This window comes from Lipotes vexillifer, unplaced genomic scaffold (genome assembly GCF_000442215.2).
Source record: "Lipotes vexillifer unplaced genomic scaffold, Lipotes_vexillifer_v1.1 scaffold1129, whole genome shotgun sequence".
In the NCBI taxonomy this organism is placed as follows: domain Eukaryota; kingdom Metazoa; phylum Chordata; class Mammalia; order Artiodactyla; family Lipotidae; genus Lipotes; species Lipotes vexillifer.
In genome coordinates, this window is record NW_006789022.1 from 3,381,899 (window position 1) to 3,395,635 (window position 13,737).

General features: G+C 49.3%; 4 protein-coding genes across 4 annotated transcripts in view; 2 read left to right on the plus strand and 2 right to left on the minus strand.

The window, feature by feature from the left end:
• Positions 1-1,240: 1,240 nt before the first annotated feature.
• On the minus strand, positions 1,241-1,600 carry UQCC3 (ubiquinol-cytochrome c reductase complex assembly factor 3). Its single transcript, XM_007462142.1, has 2 exons — positions 1,481-1,600; positions 1,241-1,390 (listed from the first exon to the last, which is right to left on the minus strand). The coding sequence occupies exons 1-2, from the start codon at positions 1,598-1,600 to the stop codon at positions 1,241-1,243; spliced, it is 270 nt and encodes an 89-aa protein (XP_007462204.1).
• A 1,182-nt stretch (positions 1,601-2,782) lies between these two features.
• Positions 2,783-8,733, plus strand: LBHD1 (LBH domain containing 1). Its single transcript, XM_007462144.1, has 5 exons — positions 2,783-2,932; positions 3,009-3,174; positions 4,219-4,443; positions 6,738-6,862; positions 8,605-8,733. The coding sequence occupies exons 1-5, from the start codon at positions 2,783-2,785 to the stop codon at positions 8,731-8,733; spliced, it is 795 nt and encodes a 264-aa protein (XP_007462206.1).
• Positions 4,904-6,063, minus strand: CSKMT (citrate synthase lysine methyltransferase). The gene is made up of 2 exons (XM_007462143.1): positions 5,740-6,063; positions 4,904-5,576 (listed from the first exon to the last, which is right to left on the minus strand). Exons 1-2 carry the CDS (start codon positions 5,804-5,806, stop codon positions 4,921-4,923), a joined length of 723 nt encoding a protein of 240 aa, XP_007462205.1. The 5' UTR covers positions 5,807-6,063; the 3' UTR covers positions 4,904-4,920.
• A 4,844-nt stretch (positions 8,734-13,577) lies between the features above and the next one.
• INTS5 (integrator complex subunit 5) overlaps positions 13,578-13,737 on the plus strand; it is a 4,972-nt gene continuing 4,812 nt past the window's right edge. Inside the window, exon 1 of the mRNA XM_007462145.1 lies at positions 13,578-13,711. Coding sequence (XP_007462207.1) covers positions 13,632-13,711 — 80 coding nt within the window. The 5' untranslated portion in view covers positions 13,578-13,631. The remainder of the gene's footprint in view (positions 13,712-13,737) is intronic.

Below are 13,737 nucleotides of genomic sequence, written 5' to 3' on the forward strand. Positions count from 1 at the left end.
CAGCTTTATTTAATACAAGCAGCTCCCCCCACCCCTCCTCCCATCCCCCATCAATTGCAATCTTGTTTGGAACCACAGGACATAAAATAGACAAAAGGGGAGTGAAATGATTGACTTCGCTGTAGGGCGGCCACCCCACTGATAGCTTTATCTCATTCCCATCAGTGGCATCGCCAATGGATCCTGTGACGGATTCCGAAATTGAAAGCCACTACAGTGAAAACCTTGTGGGAGGAAAACCCCAGTGCATTTAGTGAGAGGCTGCCCTGTGCCTGGCACTGCACTTCACATTCCTAAGCTCACCTTTTTACAACTCTCAAGACAATTGTCACCATTTATTTATTTATTTATCTGCACCAGGTCTTAGTTGCAACACTCTGGATCTTCGTTGCAGCATGTGGGATCTCTTAGTTGCGGCATGCGAACTCTTGTTGCAGTACCTGGGATCTAGTTCCCTGACCAGGGATCGAACCAGGGCCCCCTGCATTGGGAGCACGCAGTCTTAGCCACTGGACCACCAGGAAAGTCCCCATTATCACCTTTTATGGAACAGGACTAAGGCTCAGAGGTTAAAAGCATGGAGGAGTTGAAGCAAGATCTGACTCAAAGCACACTCCTTTTACCGCTCCTACCACGGTGGCCTCCAAAAGTTAAATTAAGGTCACAGAAGGCATTATGGCACATGTTAATTGCTAGAAGCCCCTCTCCAACCTCATTCGAAGGACAGGTACCCAGAGTGTCCTCTATGGGTATTTACTGCACAAGAGTTTCCAGGATAATGATTTCAAGAACATCACTTGGTTATCCCCGAAAGTACACTCACGCAAACCACGTGACCTGACGTGTGTTTTGAAAACGTGGTCGCTCTGCCTATAGGGCTTCCACGTCACATGAAGGGCGGGGCAGGCGGGAGCTGCACTCAAGCCCGCCCGCAGCACTGACCCCCATAACACTCTAGGCTTTTATGGGCGTCCAGCCGCAGCGCTCACTCTCTGGATGGAGGAACATGATTTATTGGTTCCTTCAGTTAGCCACATCCGATGCCCTGGCCCAAGACGTGGACGTTAAAACACAGTCAGTGCAGGGTTTGGGGGAGAACGTGCTCACCCGGCGGCAGCTCCCCAGGTCCCGAAGAGGTCTGCGCGTGTCTGGACTCCCCGCCGGCCCACAGAGGAGTAAGGCCGGCTCGGGCTCCTGCGCTGCAGCGGAGGTCCCGGCGCGCACGGGGGCAGGTCTGGCCTCAGGCTGACTTCCCGCCGCCACCACTCATCCAGTTCTTTCTCCAGGCGACGTTCTCTTGCGTGGCCGCGGCCTCCTGCAGAGTGGCCAGAAGTAGCTCTTTGGTCCCGGCCACCTCGTCCCTGCGCTGCGGGTCCTGCTCCGGCATCTCCTGCGGGCAGAAAGCGAGGTTCGTAGTCCGGGCTACCAGCCTGCGGTTCTCCGCCCGCTCGCCCTACCTCGGCCTCCTAACTGCTCGCACCTTTAGCATCGCCTGCTTCTGCTGTTCTCCCGGGGTCACGAGGACAAAGAGCGCGGTGCCCACGCCAGCCCCCACGGCCAGCACTGCGCCCGCGATCAGCGCTTTGCGCAGGGCCTCCATGGCCGACCGCGCGACCAGCGAGACGCCCTCCGGAGCCTCCGGTAGCCTAGCAAGGCTGCCGCGACGTCTCAATCTGCGCAGGCTAGAACGCCTCACACAGGAAACCATAGAGACGGGGCCGGGCTAGAGAGGGCCTGGCCAGCGAAACGTTTCGAAGCTAGAGCGCCTGGGTGTTAAGACTAGGTTTAGCGGAGGAGGCTGACCACGTCGAGGTGCTGGCACCCAGGGCCGAGCGTGGGTTCCCTTGTCATGAAATCCTGAGGAGGACTGCTAAGGGGAGAGTAAGTGTCTTCATTGTTGCTGTGAGTTTTACAATTGCCCAGCTCCGGAATGTCCTGATCAATAGAGGGTCAGGGCTGTGCTCTGTAGTTTCCTACAATTACTTGTGCTTTTCCAATACAGTACATAAGGACATTCAGATACTTATAAACAATCTTACAATCTATTGACTGCCTTCAATCCCTTCAACTCCTGAACAAAAACTCAAAGCCAAGTGTACCGGGTGGGGAGAAGGGTATATTTATGTTTTCTTTTTATTTTACTTGTTGAAAGTAAACGTTACCTTTCTCTTCATGGTATATAACCTTGGTTTGTTTTTTTTTAAACCATGGATTTTGTGTAACATACCGAATTCTAGTTTGGAGAAGAAAACACCTCCTAGTTGTGTGACCCCGGGCAAATCGTTTAAGTTCTTTGTTTCTCGGTTTCTGCATCGGAAAATGAGGCTAATAACAGTATTTATCTCATAGTTTTAGGATAATTAAATAAGTTTATATGAAAAGCATTTAAAACAGTTCCTGGCAAATAGCATACACCATAAAAATATTCATTAAATAAGATACAAAGAAACATGTCAATGTGGGAGACCCAGTAAGAACCAGGAAATTCCAAGTTTGTTATCAAAGCTCTTCACTCACAGGGCTTTAATCCAGATGCCCTTGTTAACTCCTACTTCTGCCTTTCCCAGTGTCACCAGGGAGTGAGTAGAAATAAAGCTCCTATCCCACCTCTTGGGATTGTCCCCTCCCCTGGAAGGCCCATAATCTCCTTGCATGTCAGCCTCTTCTCAGAAGTGATTAAGGGGCCAGGCTCCAAAGCAGATTAAAGGAACAGTCTGTGGGGTGCTCTGGGCAGGGATACTCTACTGAGTTCAACCACCCTGCACTCCAAGAATCAGCACCCATGGCCCTTGTGCCAGGGAGCAGCAAGGATGTGCCTTGGCCTAGAGATAGCCCAGGCTCCTCCCAGCAACCAGAAAGTCCTAGACTGACCAACCCTCTCTGGGAGGACAGAAGAGAAATTGGCCAGGTTGAAGGTCACCAGGATGTTCAGGTTAGTATTTCCCCACCTTGTGTCTTGCTGTTGGCTCATTCTAATTTGGCCCAAGCCCCCTGCTGTGCCCATCCAGGTTGTCTGTCAAAAGACCGGCCTCCCCTCCATCGTGGTGGAAGCCTCTGAGGCTGAAGCGAGTGAAGAGAGTGGGGAGCTCCGGTGGCCACACGAGGAGCTGCAGCTGCTCACTGATGATGAGGAAGAGGAGGTTGAGATCTTCCAGGACCAAAGTGAAGAACCAGGTGAGGGAGGTGGCTGGTTCAAATGAGGCTGCTGTGAAGGGGATGGTCTAAGCAGGACAACTTAGTTGTGTCTCTTGCATTAAGCAGCACACAGTAGGTGCTCAGTAAACACAGTGAAGAAAAATGTAGAGGTGGGAGATAAAAGTCAAGGTGGGGCTTCCCTGGTGGCGCAGTGTTTGAGGGTCCGCCTGCCGATGCAGGGGACACAGGTTCGTGCCCCGGACCGGGAAGATCCCGCATGCCACAGAGCGGCTGGGCCCGTGAGCCATGGCCGCTGAGCCTGCGCGTCCGGAGCCTGTGCTCCGCAACGGGAGAGGCCACAACAGTGAGAGGCCCGCGTACCGCAAAAAAAAAAAAAAAAAAAAAAAGTCAAGGTGGTTGGCAAAGTTGATGAACTTTAAAAGGCAGTTGTGATGTCAGATAGGTGACACCCTTTAATATGTATTTTTAATACTTTAAGATATTTTTGTCATGGGGGAAAGAATAAAATCACCGCAAATCCGACTACCCAAAGATTAACATTTTGGATGCCTTCTCCTCCAGATTTTTCTTCATGTCTATATACTGTTACAGAAGCTACTTTTACTATGTGCCAGGCACTGTGCTGAACACTTTTACGTTTATTTTTCAGGACCCAGTGAGGAAGGATACTTTCTCCCTCATGAGGAAACCGAAGCTGTTAAGTTAGGCTCTTCATTATAATTGCTGTATTATTTTTATAAGAAAAAGAATTTGTTTTATCTTAAAAAAAAAAAATCCAGGGGGCTTCCCTGGTGGCGCTAGTGGTTTGAGAGTCCGCCTGCCGATGCAGGGGACACGGGTTCGTGCCCCGGTCCGGGAGGATCCCACGTGCCGCGGAGCAGCTGGACCCGTGAGCCAAGGCCGCTGAGCCTGCGCGTCCAGAGCCTGTGCTCCACAACGGGACAGGCCACAACAGTGAGAGGCCCGCGTACTGCAAAAAAAAAAAAAAAAAAATCCAGTAATATATGAGGTATATTTTTCACTGTTAATGGGCTCTTTAACTCCCTCCCTCCCACCCCCCAGGCTGGACTTGGAGCTCACTGGACCCCAAATCTCCCTTAAGAACCTTTAGCCCAGAACTCAGCTGGGGGCAGGAACAGGTAGATCAAGATGCCTACTGGATTCCAGAGACAGATTGTCAGGAAGCCCCCAATCCCTGTCCTCTCTGGGACTCGGCATCAGGTTCCCGTGTGTGCAGAAGCTGCTTTGTGGAATATTCCCATTTCCTGCCTCCCAGGAGCTTTGAGGGTAAGTATCACTCTCCCTCAAACATTTTACCTAGGTTTATGAAGCCCTTCTACCTCTCCTTTCACAATCTTCCCCTTTTACAAGCTGAGAAAAATGAAGGCTTACAGGTTAGGCCCCTGGGTCACACAAGTCATATTCAAGGAATTTGGGTTAAGAATTCCTATCTGTGCTTTTAGGAGTTCGGTTAACTGGGATGGGGAATGACCCACCTGTACCTTCTTTATTCAGCACTCATCTTGTGCCTGGCACTGGTAAGTGTTTCACCTGTTGTTGTATGGAATCCACATAACCCCAGGTTATTATTCCAACCTTGCAGATGAGTAAACTGGGGCACAGAAATATTCAATACTGTGTGCACACAGCTAATAAATATGAAAGCCCGGATCCAAATCCTCATTTTCCAGTCATCTTGCCAAGACAAAAGCTTTCTCCAGCTCCTCACCCAACAGAAACACTAGGGTCAGGTTTTAAAAGTCTTTAATTGGAGTCTTGAACCAAGTAAGCAAAGTAGGTGATGCCCCCGAAAGGGCCCAGCTCCTGCACAGACACAGTCCAGCCTTGGGACCCTTGCTCCAGGCAGGGCAGCCGCACATCAGGGTCCTCATCTGAGAACTGAATCAGGGTCCCCCCAGGGCTTAGGACCCTCAGGCACTCTGACAGCAGCTGGTAAGCCCCAGGCAGACCAGCCTGGGCAAGAGCATCCCAGGTGCCCTTGTCTAGCACTAGATGGAAAGAGCCTGAGGAAGCCACTGGCTGCAGGTTGAGGGCATTAGCTTGCATGAAGTGGAGGCGTGAGGCAGGGTGCCCTGGGCACAGGGGTGTTTGGCCTTGGCCACCTTCCAGGAGGCTGTTCATGTGGGCCACAGCCACAGGAGAGAAGTCCACCCCCAACACGCCCACTGGGTGCGGGCATTTGGTGTAGAGGCCTGTACACAAGCTGGAGGTCCCACAGCCCACGTCCAACACCCGCAGTGGACAGGCAGCTGGTGCCTCCTGCAGCAGCGGCAGTAGGAGCTCCTGGGCTTCCTCGTATCCAAAGAACCAGTCGAAGGTGCCCGCGCTGCCCTGACGGGTCTGGGCAGGGAGCTTATCCCAGAGGCGGCGGTCCGCCAGGCAGCTACCAGCCAGGGAGCCTGTGGACGAGTGGAGGACTTGCGTCACCCAGCGCCCAGTTCTAGCAAAACGCGACAAAACCCGCACCAATGTGGCCTGGGGCTTTAAGCAGCACAATTTCAGGGACTAGACTCCTGTGTAACGAAGAACCCAACTTGCCCTCCCTCTGTCCACCTTCCCTACCCGCCACGGCGCGACGCGCCCCCGCCGCCAGGCTCGCCAGGTGGAGGGTTCGGCGCAGAGCTGCCATCCGGAGGTGATGGCAAGGTCGGCCAGAGGAACTTCTGCGAAAATGTCGCCCGTACTCCGGCAGGGGCCTGAGGTCCAAGGGAAGATTTGCAAAATACGCTGTGCGGAATCACGCGTACAGCCTCCCTAACTCTGCAGCCTCGGAGAAAAGGAACGCGGACACAAACTTACTACGGTACGAACGACCTTTATTGTTTGCAACGGGAAGTGGAAGAGGAGGGGATGCGACAGCTCCGGCTCCTGGGGCGGCTCCACAGATTCGGTCGCTGTCCTCGGAAAGCTGGGGTTTTTTTTTGAGTCAAGTTAAAATTACTTCCTGGAGGTGAACTAATTTTCTCTTCTACATTTTTGGAATTTCCCATTGGGTGAAACATGTAGTGATCTAATTCTCTGCAACCGCCGGTACCGAAGACATGACGCCGAGGGGGCCGGAGCCCTTTCCCTCTACCTCCGTACATTACGCGGACCGGGACCGCACGCCCGGTCCCCGCCAAGAAAAGGAGGGTCAACAGGCCCCACCCAGACCCCCCGCACGGCCAGCCGGTGAAAACACTAGAGCCGACACTCACTCGGTCGCTGTCCTCGGAAAGGTCAAGGAGCCGACCGGGCTCCTTTATATAGCTCCAGGACCCGCCCCGCCCCCCAGCTGCGATTGGCTAACGGAGGGCTGAGGGGTGGGGCGCGCACGGACCCTGCGCAAAGCTGAAACGCTGGACCCTGAGCTGGTTTCGCAACGCAGCAATGGGTGCTCCGGGGGGAAAGATCAACCGGCCGCGAACGGTGACTGTGTGGGAGCCCGACCCTGTTTCCCAAGCGTCCCGGAGCTCTTTACCCTCGCCCGAGATGGGCTCGATGGGCCAGTGTCGCCGGGTGCGGGGTCCCGGGTCGCGGTGCACGGCATCCCTCTGATTAAGCATCTTCCTCCCCCTTAGGAGCTGAAAAAGAAGCTGTTCAAGCGACGGCGGGTGTTGAACCGGGAGCGGCGACTGAAGCACCAGGTGGTCGGGGCTGTGATAGACGAAGGGCTGATCACGAGGCACCACCTCAAGAAGCGGGCGTGAGTGCCAGACCCTCTCCCTCTTGATCCTCCCCACCATGCCTCCTTCCCTCCTCCTTGTCGAGCTCCGGAGCAGCTAACTCCGTTTTGCTTTCCTTGTGTACTCACGTTTATGCAAGGAATGTTTGTGCCTAAACTCTGCGAGCCTCTCACTGTACCTGTAGCTCACAACCTTTCTTTGGTTCTTGGACTCTGATGGGAATCGAAGGAGAGCTGTGGACTCCCCCACCTATCCAAGTAACATTATACATTCACACAGATTTTTTTTTTTTTTTTGCGGTACGCGGGCCTCTCACCGTTGTGGCCTCTCCCGTTGCGGAGCACAGGCTCCGGACGCGCAGGCTCAGCGGCCATGGCTCACGGGCCCAGCCGCTCCGCGGCCTGTGGGATCTTCTTGGACCGGGGCACGAACCCGTGTCCCCTGCATCGGCAGGCGGACTCTCAACCGCTGCGCCACCAGAGAAGCCCCACACAGATTTTTTTATAAGTATATTTAAAAGCACACACATAAGTGTGCGGTGAATCATTCGATGAATTTTCACAAGGGCACATGTGAGATTTTGCATATAATCTGAGTCTTGGGGCAGAGTTCCCACCCCATTCTTTCATTGACTTGTTTATTATAAATATTTAGTTTATAAAGCGGCATAATAAATATATTTGGTCCTTGTCTCTGCTTTCTGGCAGAGCTAAATTTCCTGAGTGATAAGAGTGACTTTTTTTCATAAGGATCCCCTTTTGAGCACACCTAAATTTATGCAAATGGTGACTTAGCGTGGGGCTGGTCATCAGAAAGATGAAGTGATTAGAGGATTGGAAATTTAATTCCCTCTCACTGCCTGTAGGAAGGGGGTGGGTGGGTGCTGTAGATTAAGCTCTACACAACCTCTTGAACCAGCTCCTGATTGGTCAACTGGTGGAGGTACTGGGAGGCTGACTCACCTGGAGAGAGCATGGAACCTCTGGCCCCTTCCATACCTTACCCTATGCTTCTCTTCCATCTGACTGTTCTGAGTTGTATCGTTTTATAATAAATCAGTAAATGCAAATACATGTTCCCCTGAGTTCTGTGAGCTGTTCTAGCAAATTATCGAGTCTGAGAAGGGGGTCATGAGAACCCCAATTTATGGCTGGTCAATCAGAAGTACAGGTAACAACCTGGATTTGTGAATGGCATTTGAAGTGGGGAAAGCCTTAACCTGTGGTATCTGTTGCTATGTCCTGGTAGATAGTGTACAAATGGAGTTAAATTTGTAGGACACCCAGTCAATGTCCATTGAGAATTTGGAGAATTACTTGATGTGGGAAACCTCCCTCACCCACCACATCTGCTGTTAGAAGTATCAAGAATAAGGGACTTCCCTGGCGGTCCAGTGCTTAAGACCAATTGCGCTTCCAATACAGGGGGCATGGGTTCGATCCCTGGTCAAGGGAACTAAGATCCTGCATGTCGAATGGCCAAAATATATATTATATGTATATACATATATATATATACATATACATATATATACATATATATAATTTATTTATTTATATTTATAAAATAATAGGAGGAAACGTTTCTATTATGTACTAAATTTTAGCAATTAATGTTACTTTATGTATGTGTTAAGACTAGTTTTAGGTAAAGTAACAGTTCTTTGACTTGGATCCAAAGAACTTTTCGGTAACCAGGACCACTGTGTGGTCTGTATTGGTTCAGGTTAACCTGGATATTTTTGCTCTTACCAATCCTTCAGGTCCAGTGCACGTGCCAACATTACTCTGTCTGGGAAGAAGCGCAGAAAACTCCTCCAGCAGATCCGGCTCGTCCAGAAAGAGAAAGCAGCCATGGAAGTGGAAGCCCCCCTCAAGTCAGCCAGGACTAGTGAACCACAGCCCAAATCAAAAAAGAAGACAAAAGCCCCCCAGGATGTAGACATGGAGGACCTTGAAGATAAGAGCTAAATCTCACAGCCCTTCCACCAGAAGATTCTCAGCTGGAGCCAGGAGGACTCGATGGTTATTTCAGAGGACTTTGGAGAAAGCGTTGCTCCTTTTCACTCTCCCCGATTCCTCTTCCCTAATGGCCTAGTGACCTGCCCTGGAGGGATGTATTGAGAGGTAGAGGGCAGCGAGGGGGTCCTAAACAGTCAACTCCATTTGTAATAAAGCCCTAGCATTCTCACTGAGATGTGTGTGATTAAATGTAGGGATGGGGATAGGCCATGAAAAGGGGCTGTGAGTGTGGAAACAAGACAATTGGGAAACAGGACCCACAGTTCTTACTTGACCAAAGGCAACGAGAAGCCACCCTCCATGATGGCCCTGTCTCCCCGATGAGTGACACTCCATCTTTCCATTTCTGACAAAAATAAGGTGTTCTGTAGAGATGGCAGAGGAGGTAAGGGGCTTTTTTTTTTTTTTTTTTTTTTTTTTGCTGTATGCGGGCCTCTCACTGCTGTGGCCTCTCCCGTTGCGGAGCACAGACTCCGGACGCGCAGGCTCAGCGGCCATGGCTCATGGGCCCAGCCGCTCCGCGGCATGTGGGATCTTCCCAGACCGGGGCACGAACCCGCGTCCCCTGCATCGGCAGGCGGACTCTCAACCACTGCGCCACCAGGGAAGCCCGGAGGTAAGGGTCTTGATACTGGCCCTGCCACCTCCCCTGTGTGACCAGGGTGGACAAGTGACCGTGGTTGTCTCTGCTTCCTTTGCTGGATTATATTTTTAATAAAGTGAACATTATTTTTCCCTTTTAACGTTCAGAAATTCTGTTTGTTGGAAGCCAGTGCTGGGGTGGTTAATTGAAGTGAGAAGCTGTGTGTGCAGAGATGTGGTGAACTGGGGAAAAGCATATTCTCTCCTTGCTCTGTTAATCAGTGCAGGCTTCCTGGAAGAGGGAGGGTTTGGGTACAGTGTTGTGCTCCCCCCTCCTCAAGTTTATATTTTGAACATTTTCAAACCTTCGGTAAAGTTAAGAGATTAGCACACTGAGCCCTTAAATATTCACTCTACTTGGATTTACCAGTTTTTAACATTCGGCTATACTTGATCTCCGTACCCGCTTGCATATATGTGTGTGTGTTCAAGTATGTATAATTGTTGTCTTTGCTGACTCATTTGAAAGTCAATTGCAGATGAGATTTTACCCCTTAGGACATGCTTCTATATAGCCAAAACACCTAAGACATTTAACATTGGTGGAATAGCTAAAATTCAGGTTTTCATATTCACATTTCCTGAGCTGTGGATACTTTTTTATAGCTGTTTATTGTTTCCTCAATCCAGACACCGTTAAGGATCACGCATAGCGTTTAATTGTCATGTCCCTTTAGTCTCCTTCAATCCAGAACAGTACCCCTACCTTGTCTTAGGTGACTTGGTGTCTTTGAAGAGTCCAGCCTAAATTAATTTAATTAATTAAGAATATCTCACAGCCTGGGTTTGTCTGAGTGTTTCCGTATGTTTCCTCATCAATAGATGTAGGTTAAGCATTTCTGGGAAAAATTCTACATAGAGGATATTGTGTACTTCCCATTGCATTTCACCAGGAAGTAAGTGTTGACTGAAAAAAAAAAAAACACAACCTAAAGGTTGAGAATTATGTTTGATTCAGCAGACTTGCTGAAAACTTAAAGTTGGAAGACAGCCTCTCAGATAGCTCTGAGGTAAGGGAGGAGCCAGGATATAGAGTTTTTGCAACAAAAACCAGGTAGTTGGAACATCAAAGATTGTTGTTAAAGAAAATCAGACTTCTCAAGTTAATTAATTTAGTGCTTTTCTATGTATGGGAAGACGAAAGAGTCTCGGCTCTTTGAAATCATTCCTTTGATATGCTCCTTAACTACCTATGGCCAGTATCCTGTTCTTTTTCCTCCTGAATCTCCTCAGGGTGCACCATTGGGGATGGCTGCAGTGGTTGATGGTTTGATGGAGGGCAGCCTGTTTGGAGACCATAGGAGACAGCCATAGTGGCTGATTGCTTGATGGCCGCAACATTGTTTGTTTTCTGATATAGCAGGCAGGTGAATTTTTCGTCCACACATACAATATCAGTTTGTCTCATTATTGGTGATTCCTAGTGTTAAGTGGGTGTCTGTCAGATTTCTCCATGGTTAAGGTATTCTTTCCCTTTGTAATTAATAAGCAATCTATGGAGTGATATTTTGAGATTGTATGAATACCCTGTTCCCCAATGACCTCTCAACAATGGTTTTAGCATCCATGATGATCCATATCTGAATTAGTTACTGCTGCAAAATGGTGATTTTTCTAATTGTATCATTCATTCATCCATGTTACTCATTTTACATATTCTGTAAAGGAAACCCCTACTTCCTTTTAAAAATCTCATTTAGGTTGTTAAACATCTGTTACTATCACTTTTTCATGCTCCAAATCATACCAAACTGGCCAGCCAAAGCCTGTGTCTTTTTTTTTGGGGGGGGGGGCACACAGGATACAGCATCTTGGTTCCCCAACCAGGGATTGAACCTGTGCCCCCTGCAATGGAGGCACAGAGTCTTAACCACTGGACCACCAAGAAAGTCCTGGTCCTGTGTCCTTTTGACACAGCACCACCAGTATCTGAGCAATTCCTTGCTGTCTGGCACAATATGTTCCAGGCTCACCTGCTGCTTCCCCTGGGCTAAAACTTGGTATCAGCTAGTTTTCTATGGAGACAGTATTATGTCCAGTTTTGAACACAGAAAGGAAAAAGTACTTGTGTGAAACTGAAATATATTCAGATGTGGTAAGGAGAGGAGGGGAGAAGCTGCAGGGAGAAGGAATTTCAACATCTTGGGATCCCCATCACCTTTCATAATTTCGTTCTACCCCCTGTGCCTAAGGCAGAAAGGAGCTTGCTGTGTTCAAAGAAGAGTTTCTGTACCTGGTATTGTGCTAAATTCTTTACACAAATAATCTGAAGTAGGAATTTCCTGGCAGTCCAGTGGTTAGGACTCCATGCTTCCACTGCGGGGGCACGGGTTTGATCCCTGGTCGGAGAACTAAGATCCTGCGTGCTGCATGGCATGGCCAAAAAAAGAAAAAGAAAAAAAAAAGAGAGAAAGAAATAGGTGAATAATCTGAAGTGATCTTTGCAAAAAGTTTGTGAGATACGATACAGCATGCGCCATGTTACAGTTAAGGAAAGGGGCTCCGAGCAGCTGAGTCACTTGCTCAGGGTTACATTGCTAATTAATAGCAGACATGAATTCAGATCTGTCTAACTCCGAAACAAGCACCCTTAGATTGTGAAATCTTTAAGGGCAAGGACCACATAATAGTCTCATAGCTGGAAGAATTTATCGGGTTCAAAAGGCACTTTTGTTTTTTGGCCATGTCGTGAGGCATGCGGATCTTAGTTCCCCCACCAGGGATCTAACACATGCTCGCTGCAGTGGAAATGCAGAGTCTTAACCACTGGACTACCAGGGAAGTCCCCAAAAGCCACTTTTCATAGATCAAAAGTCAAGGCCCAGAGAAGGGAAGTGTTGGGTCCAAGTTTGAAGCAGAGCTAGGAGCAGAAATTGTCTCGTATTTACTGTCCTAGAGCATATACGCTTCATGAGTGATCGAACTTCTAAAATTTAAGAATAAATATAGAACCACCATAATTAATCATTTACGTTTTAAAACATGGTCACTTCAAAGATATCTTTAGAACCTACCATCTGGTGTTATTCTAACTCACATTTCCACTGAGAACAGTAAGCCCTCTGGTTAATACAGGCCTCAGAACCTACTTTCCTTTTCATTCATCCAACCAACTATTAAGAACCTGCTACATGCCAGGAAGACACTGTTGTATGTGATGATGATAAAGCCTTTAACAAAACTGGCAACATCCCTGTTGTCAAAGAGCTGGAGTTCATTCAACAAATATAATAAAAACAGCTATTGCTTATATAGTGCTTACCTACCATTGCAGGCACCAAGCGCTATACAGTAAACATATTACCTGGCTTAAATTTTCACAAGCCCGTGAGGTAATTGTACTATTAACATCCCGATTTCCGGAAAAGCAAACAGGCAGAGAGGAGTTAAATGTAGTACACAGTCGGTTAGTGGAATAGCTGGAACGTGATCTAGATAGACTGGTTGGAGCGGGGGCTCTTGATGAGGTGTATTATGTCTTCATAAGGTTACCAAGCTCTCTGCAGCTATGGGGATGTGAGGTTGGGGAAGGCCCCCCTGCACTGGGAGACTGGGGAACCTGACAAAGATCGTAGTGCCAACCTAGAACTGGGAGAACACCTTCAGCGTAGCCAGCCCAATTTTTTCAGGCTTCCTCCTCTCCCTCTCTTTCCTTGTCTTCATCTTCTCTTACGGACTTTCACTCCTTTCTTTCCGTCTCTCTTCCGCTTTCCCTCTTCCCTTCTCTCCTTTAACTGCTTTTTACATTGTCACTGGTTATTGACTAAAATGTTTCTTAAGGTGCTTCCTTTTTTAAAACCTCGAGAGTTGAAAATTTTGCTTCGGCTTTAGGAAAATTAATTAAGTCCAATTAAGTGGTCGCAGCTAGCCTTAGTGTGTGTAAATAGCCCTCTCGGGGGCGGGGGGGAATGGTTGCGTTGAGGATGGGTCGGCTTCCCGCTGTCATGGGTGCAGCCCCGTTCTGGGACGCCGACTCATCTCGGAACCAATATGTGAGGGTCACGGACGTCGCCGGATTGGTTTTCCTGAGAGGCTTTGTCGCTGGTTCCTTTCGGGTTTCCCGGCAGCGCGCATGCGCTTCCTGCACTCCGCCGCTCCCGCTTCGGGCTCGGGCTAGGGCTCCGGGATGTCCGCGTTGTGCGACCCTCCCGGGGCCCCAGGGCCTCCCGGGCCTGCCCCGGTCTCCCACGGTCCCGCGCCGCTCAGGTAGTCAGAGCCCCTGGCATCTTTCC

Excerpts from the sequence above, each read along its gene's own strand:
- UQCC3 (XM_007462142.1), bottom strand. The coding sequence starts at position 1,600 with ATGGAGGCCCTGCGCAAAGCGCTGATCGCGGGCGCAGTGCTGGCCGTG. Across the intron at positions 1,391-1,480 it reads AGAAGCAGGCGATGCTAAAG|GAGATGCCGGAGCAGGACCC; the intron begins GTGCGAGCAGTT and ends TTCTGCCCGCAG.
- CSKMT (XM_007462143.1), bottom strand. The coding sequence starts at position 5,806 with ATGGCAGCTCTGCGCCGAACCCTCCACCTGGCGAGCCTGGCGGCGGGG. Across the intron at positions 5,577-5,739 it reads GGCGCGTCGCGCCGTGGCGG|GCTCCCTGGCTGGTAGCTGC; the intron begins GTAGGGAAGGTG and ends ACTCGTCCACAG.
- LBHD1 (XM_007462144.1), top strand. The coding sequence starts at position 2,783 with ATGGCCCTTGTGCCAGGGAGCAGCAAGGATGTGCCTTGGCCTAGAGAT. Across the intron at positions 4,444-6,737 it reads GCCTCCCAGGAGCTTTGAGG|GAGCTGAAAAAGAAGCTGTT; the intron begins GTAAGTATCACT and ends CCTCCCCCTTAG. Across the intron at positions 6,863-8,604 it reads CACCACCTCAAGAAGCGGGC|GTCCAGTGCACGTGCCAACA; the intron begins GTGAGTGCCAGA and ends CCAATCCTTCAG.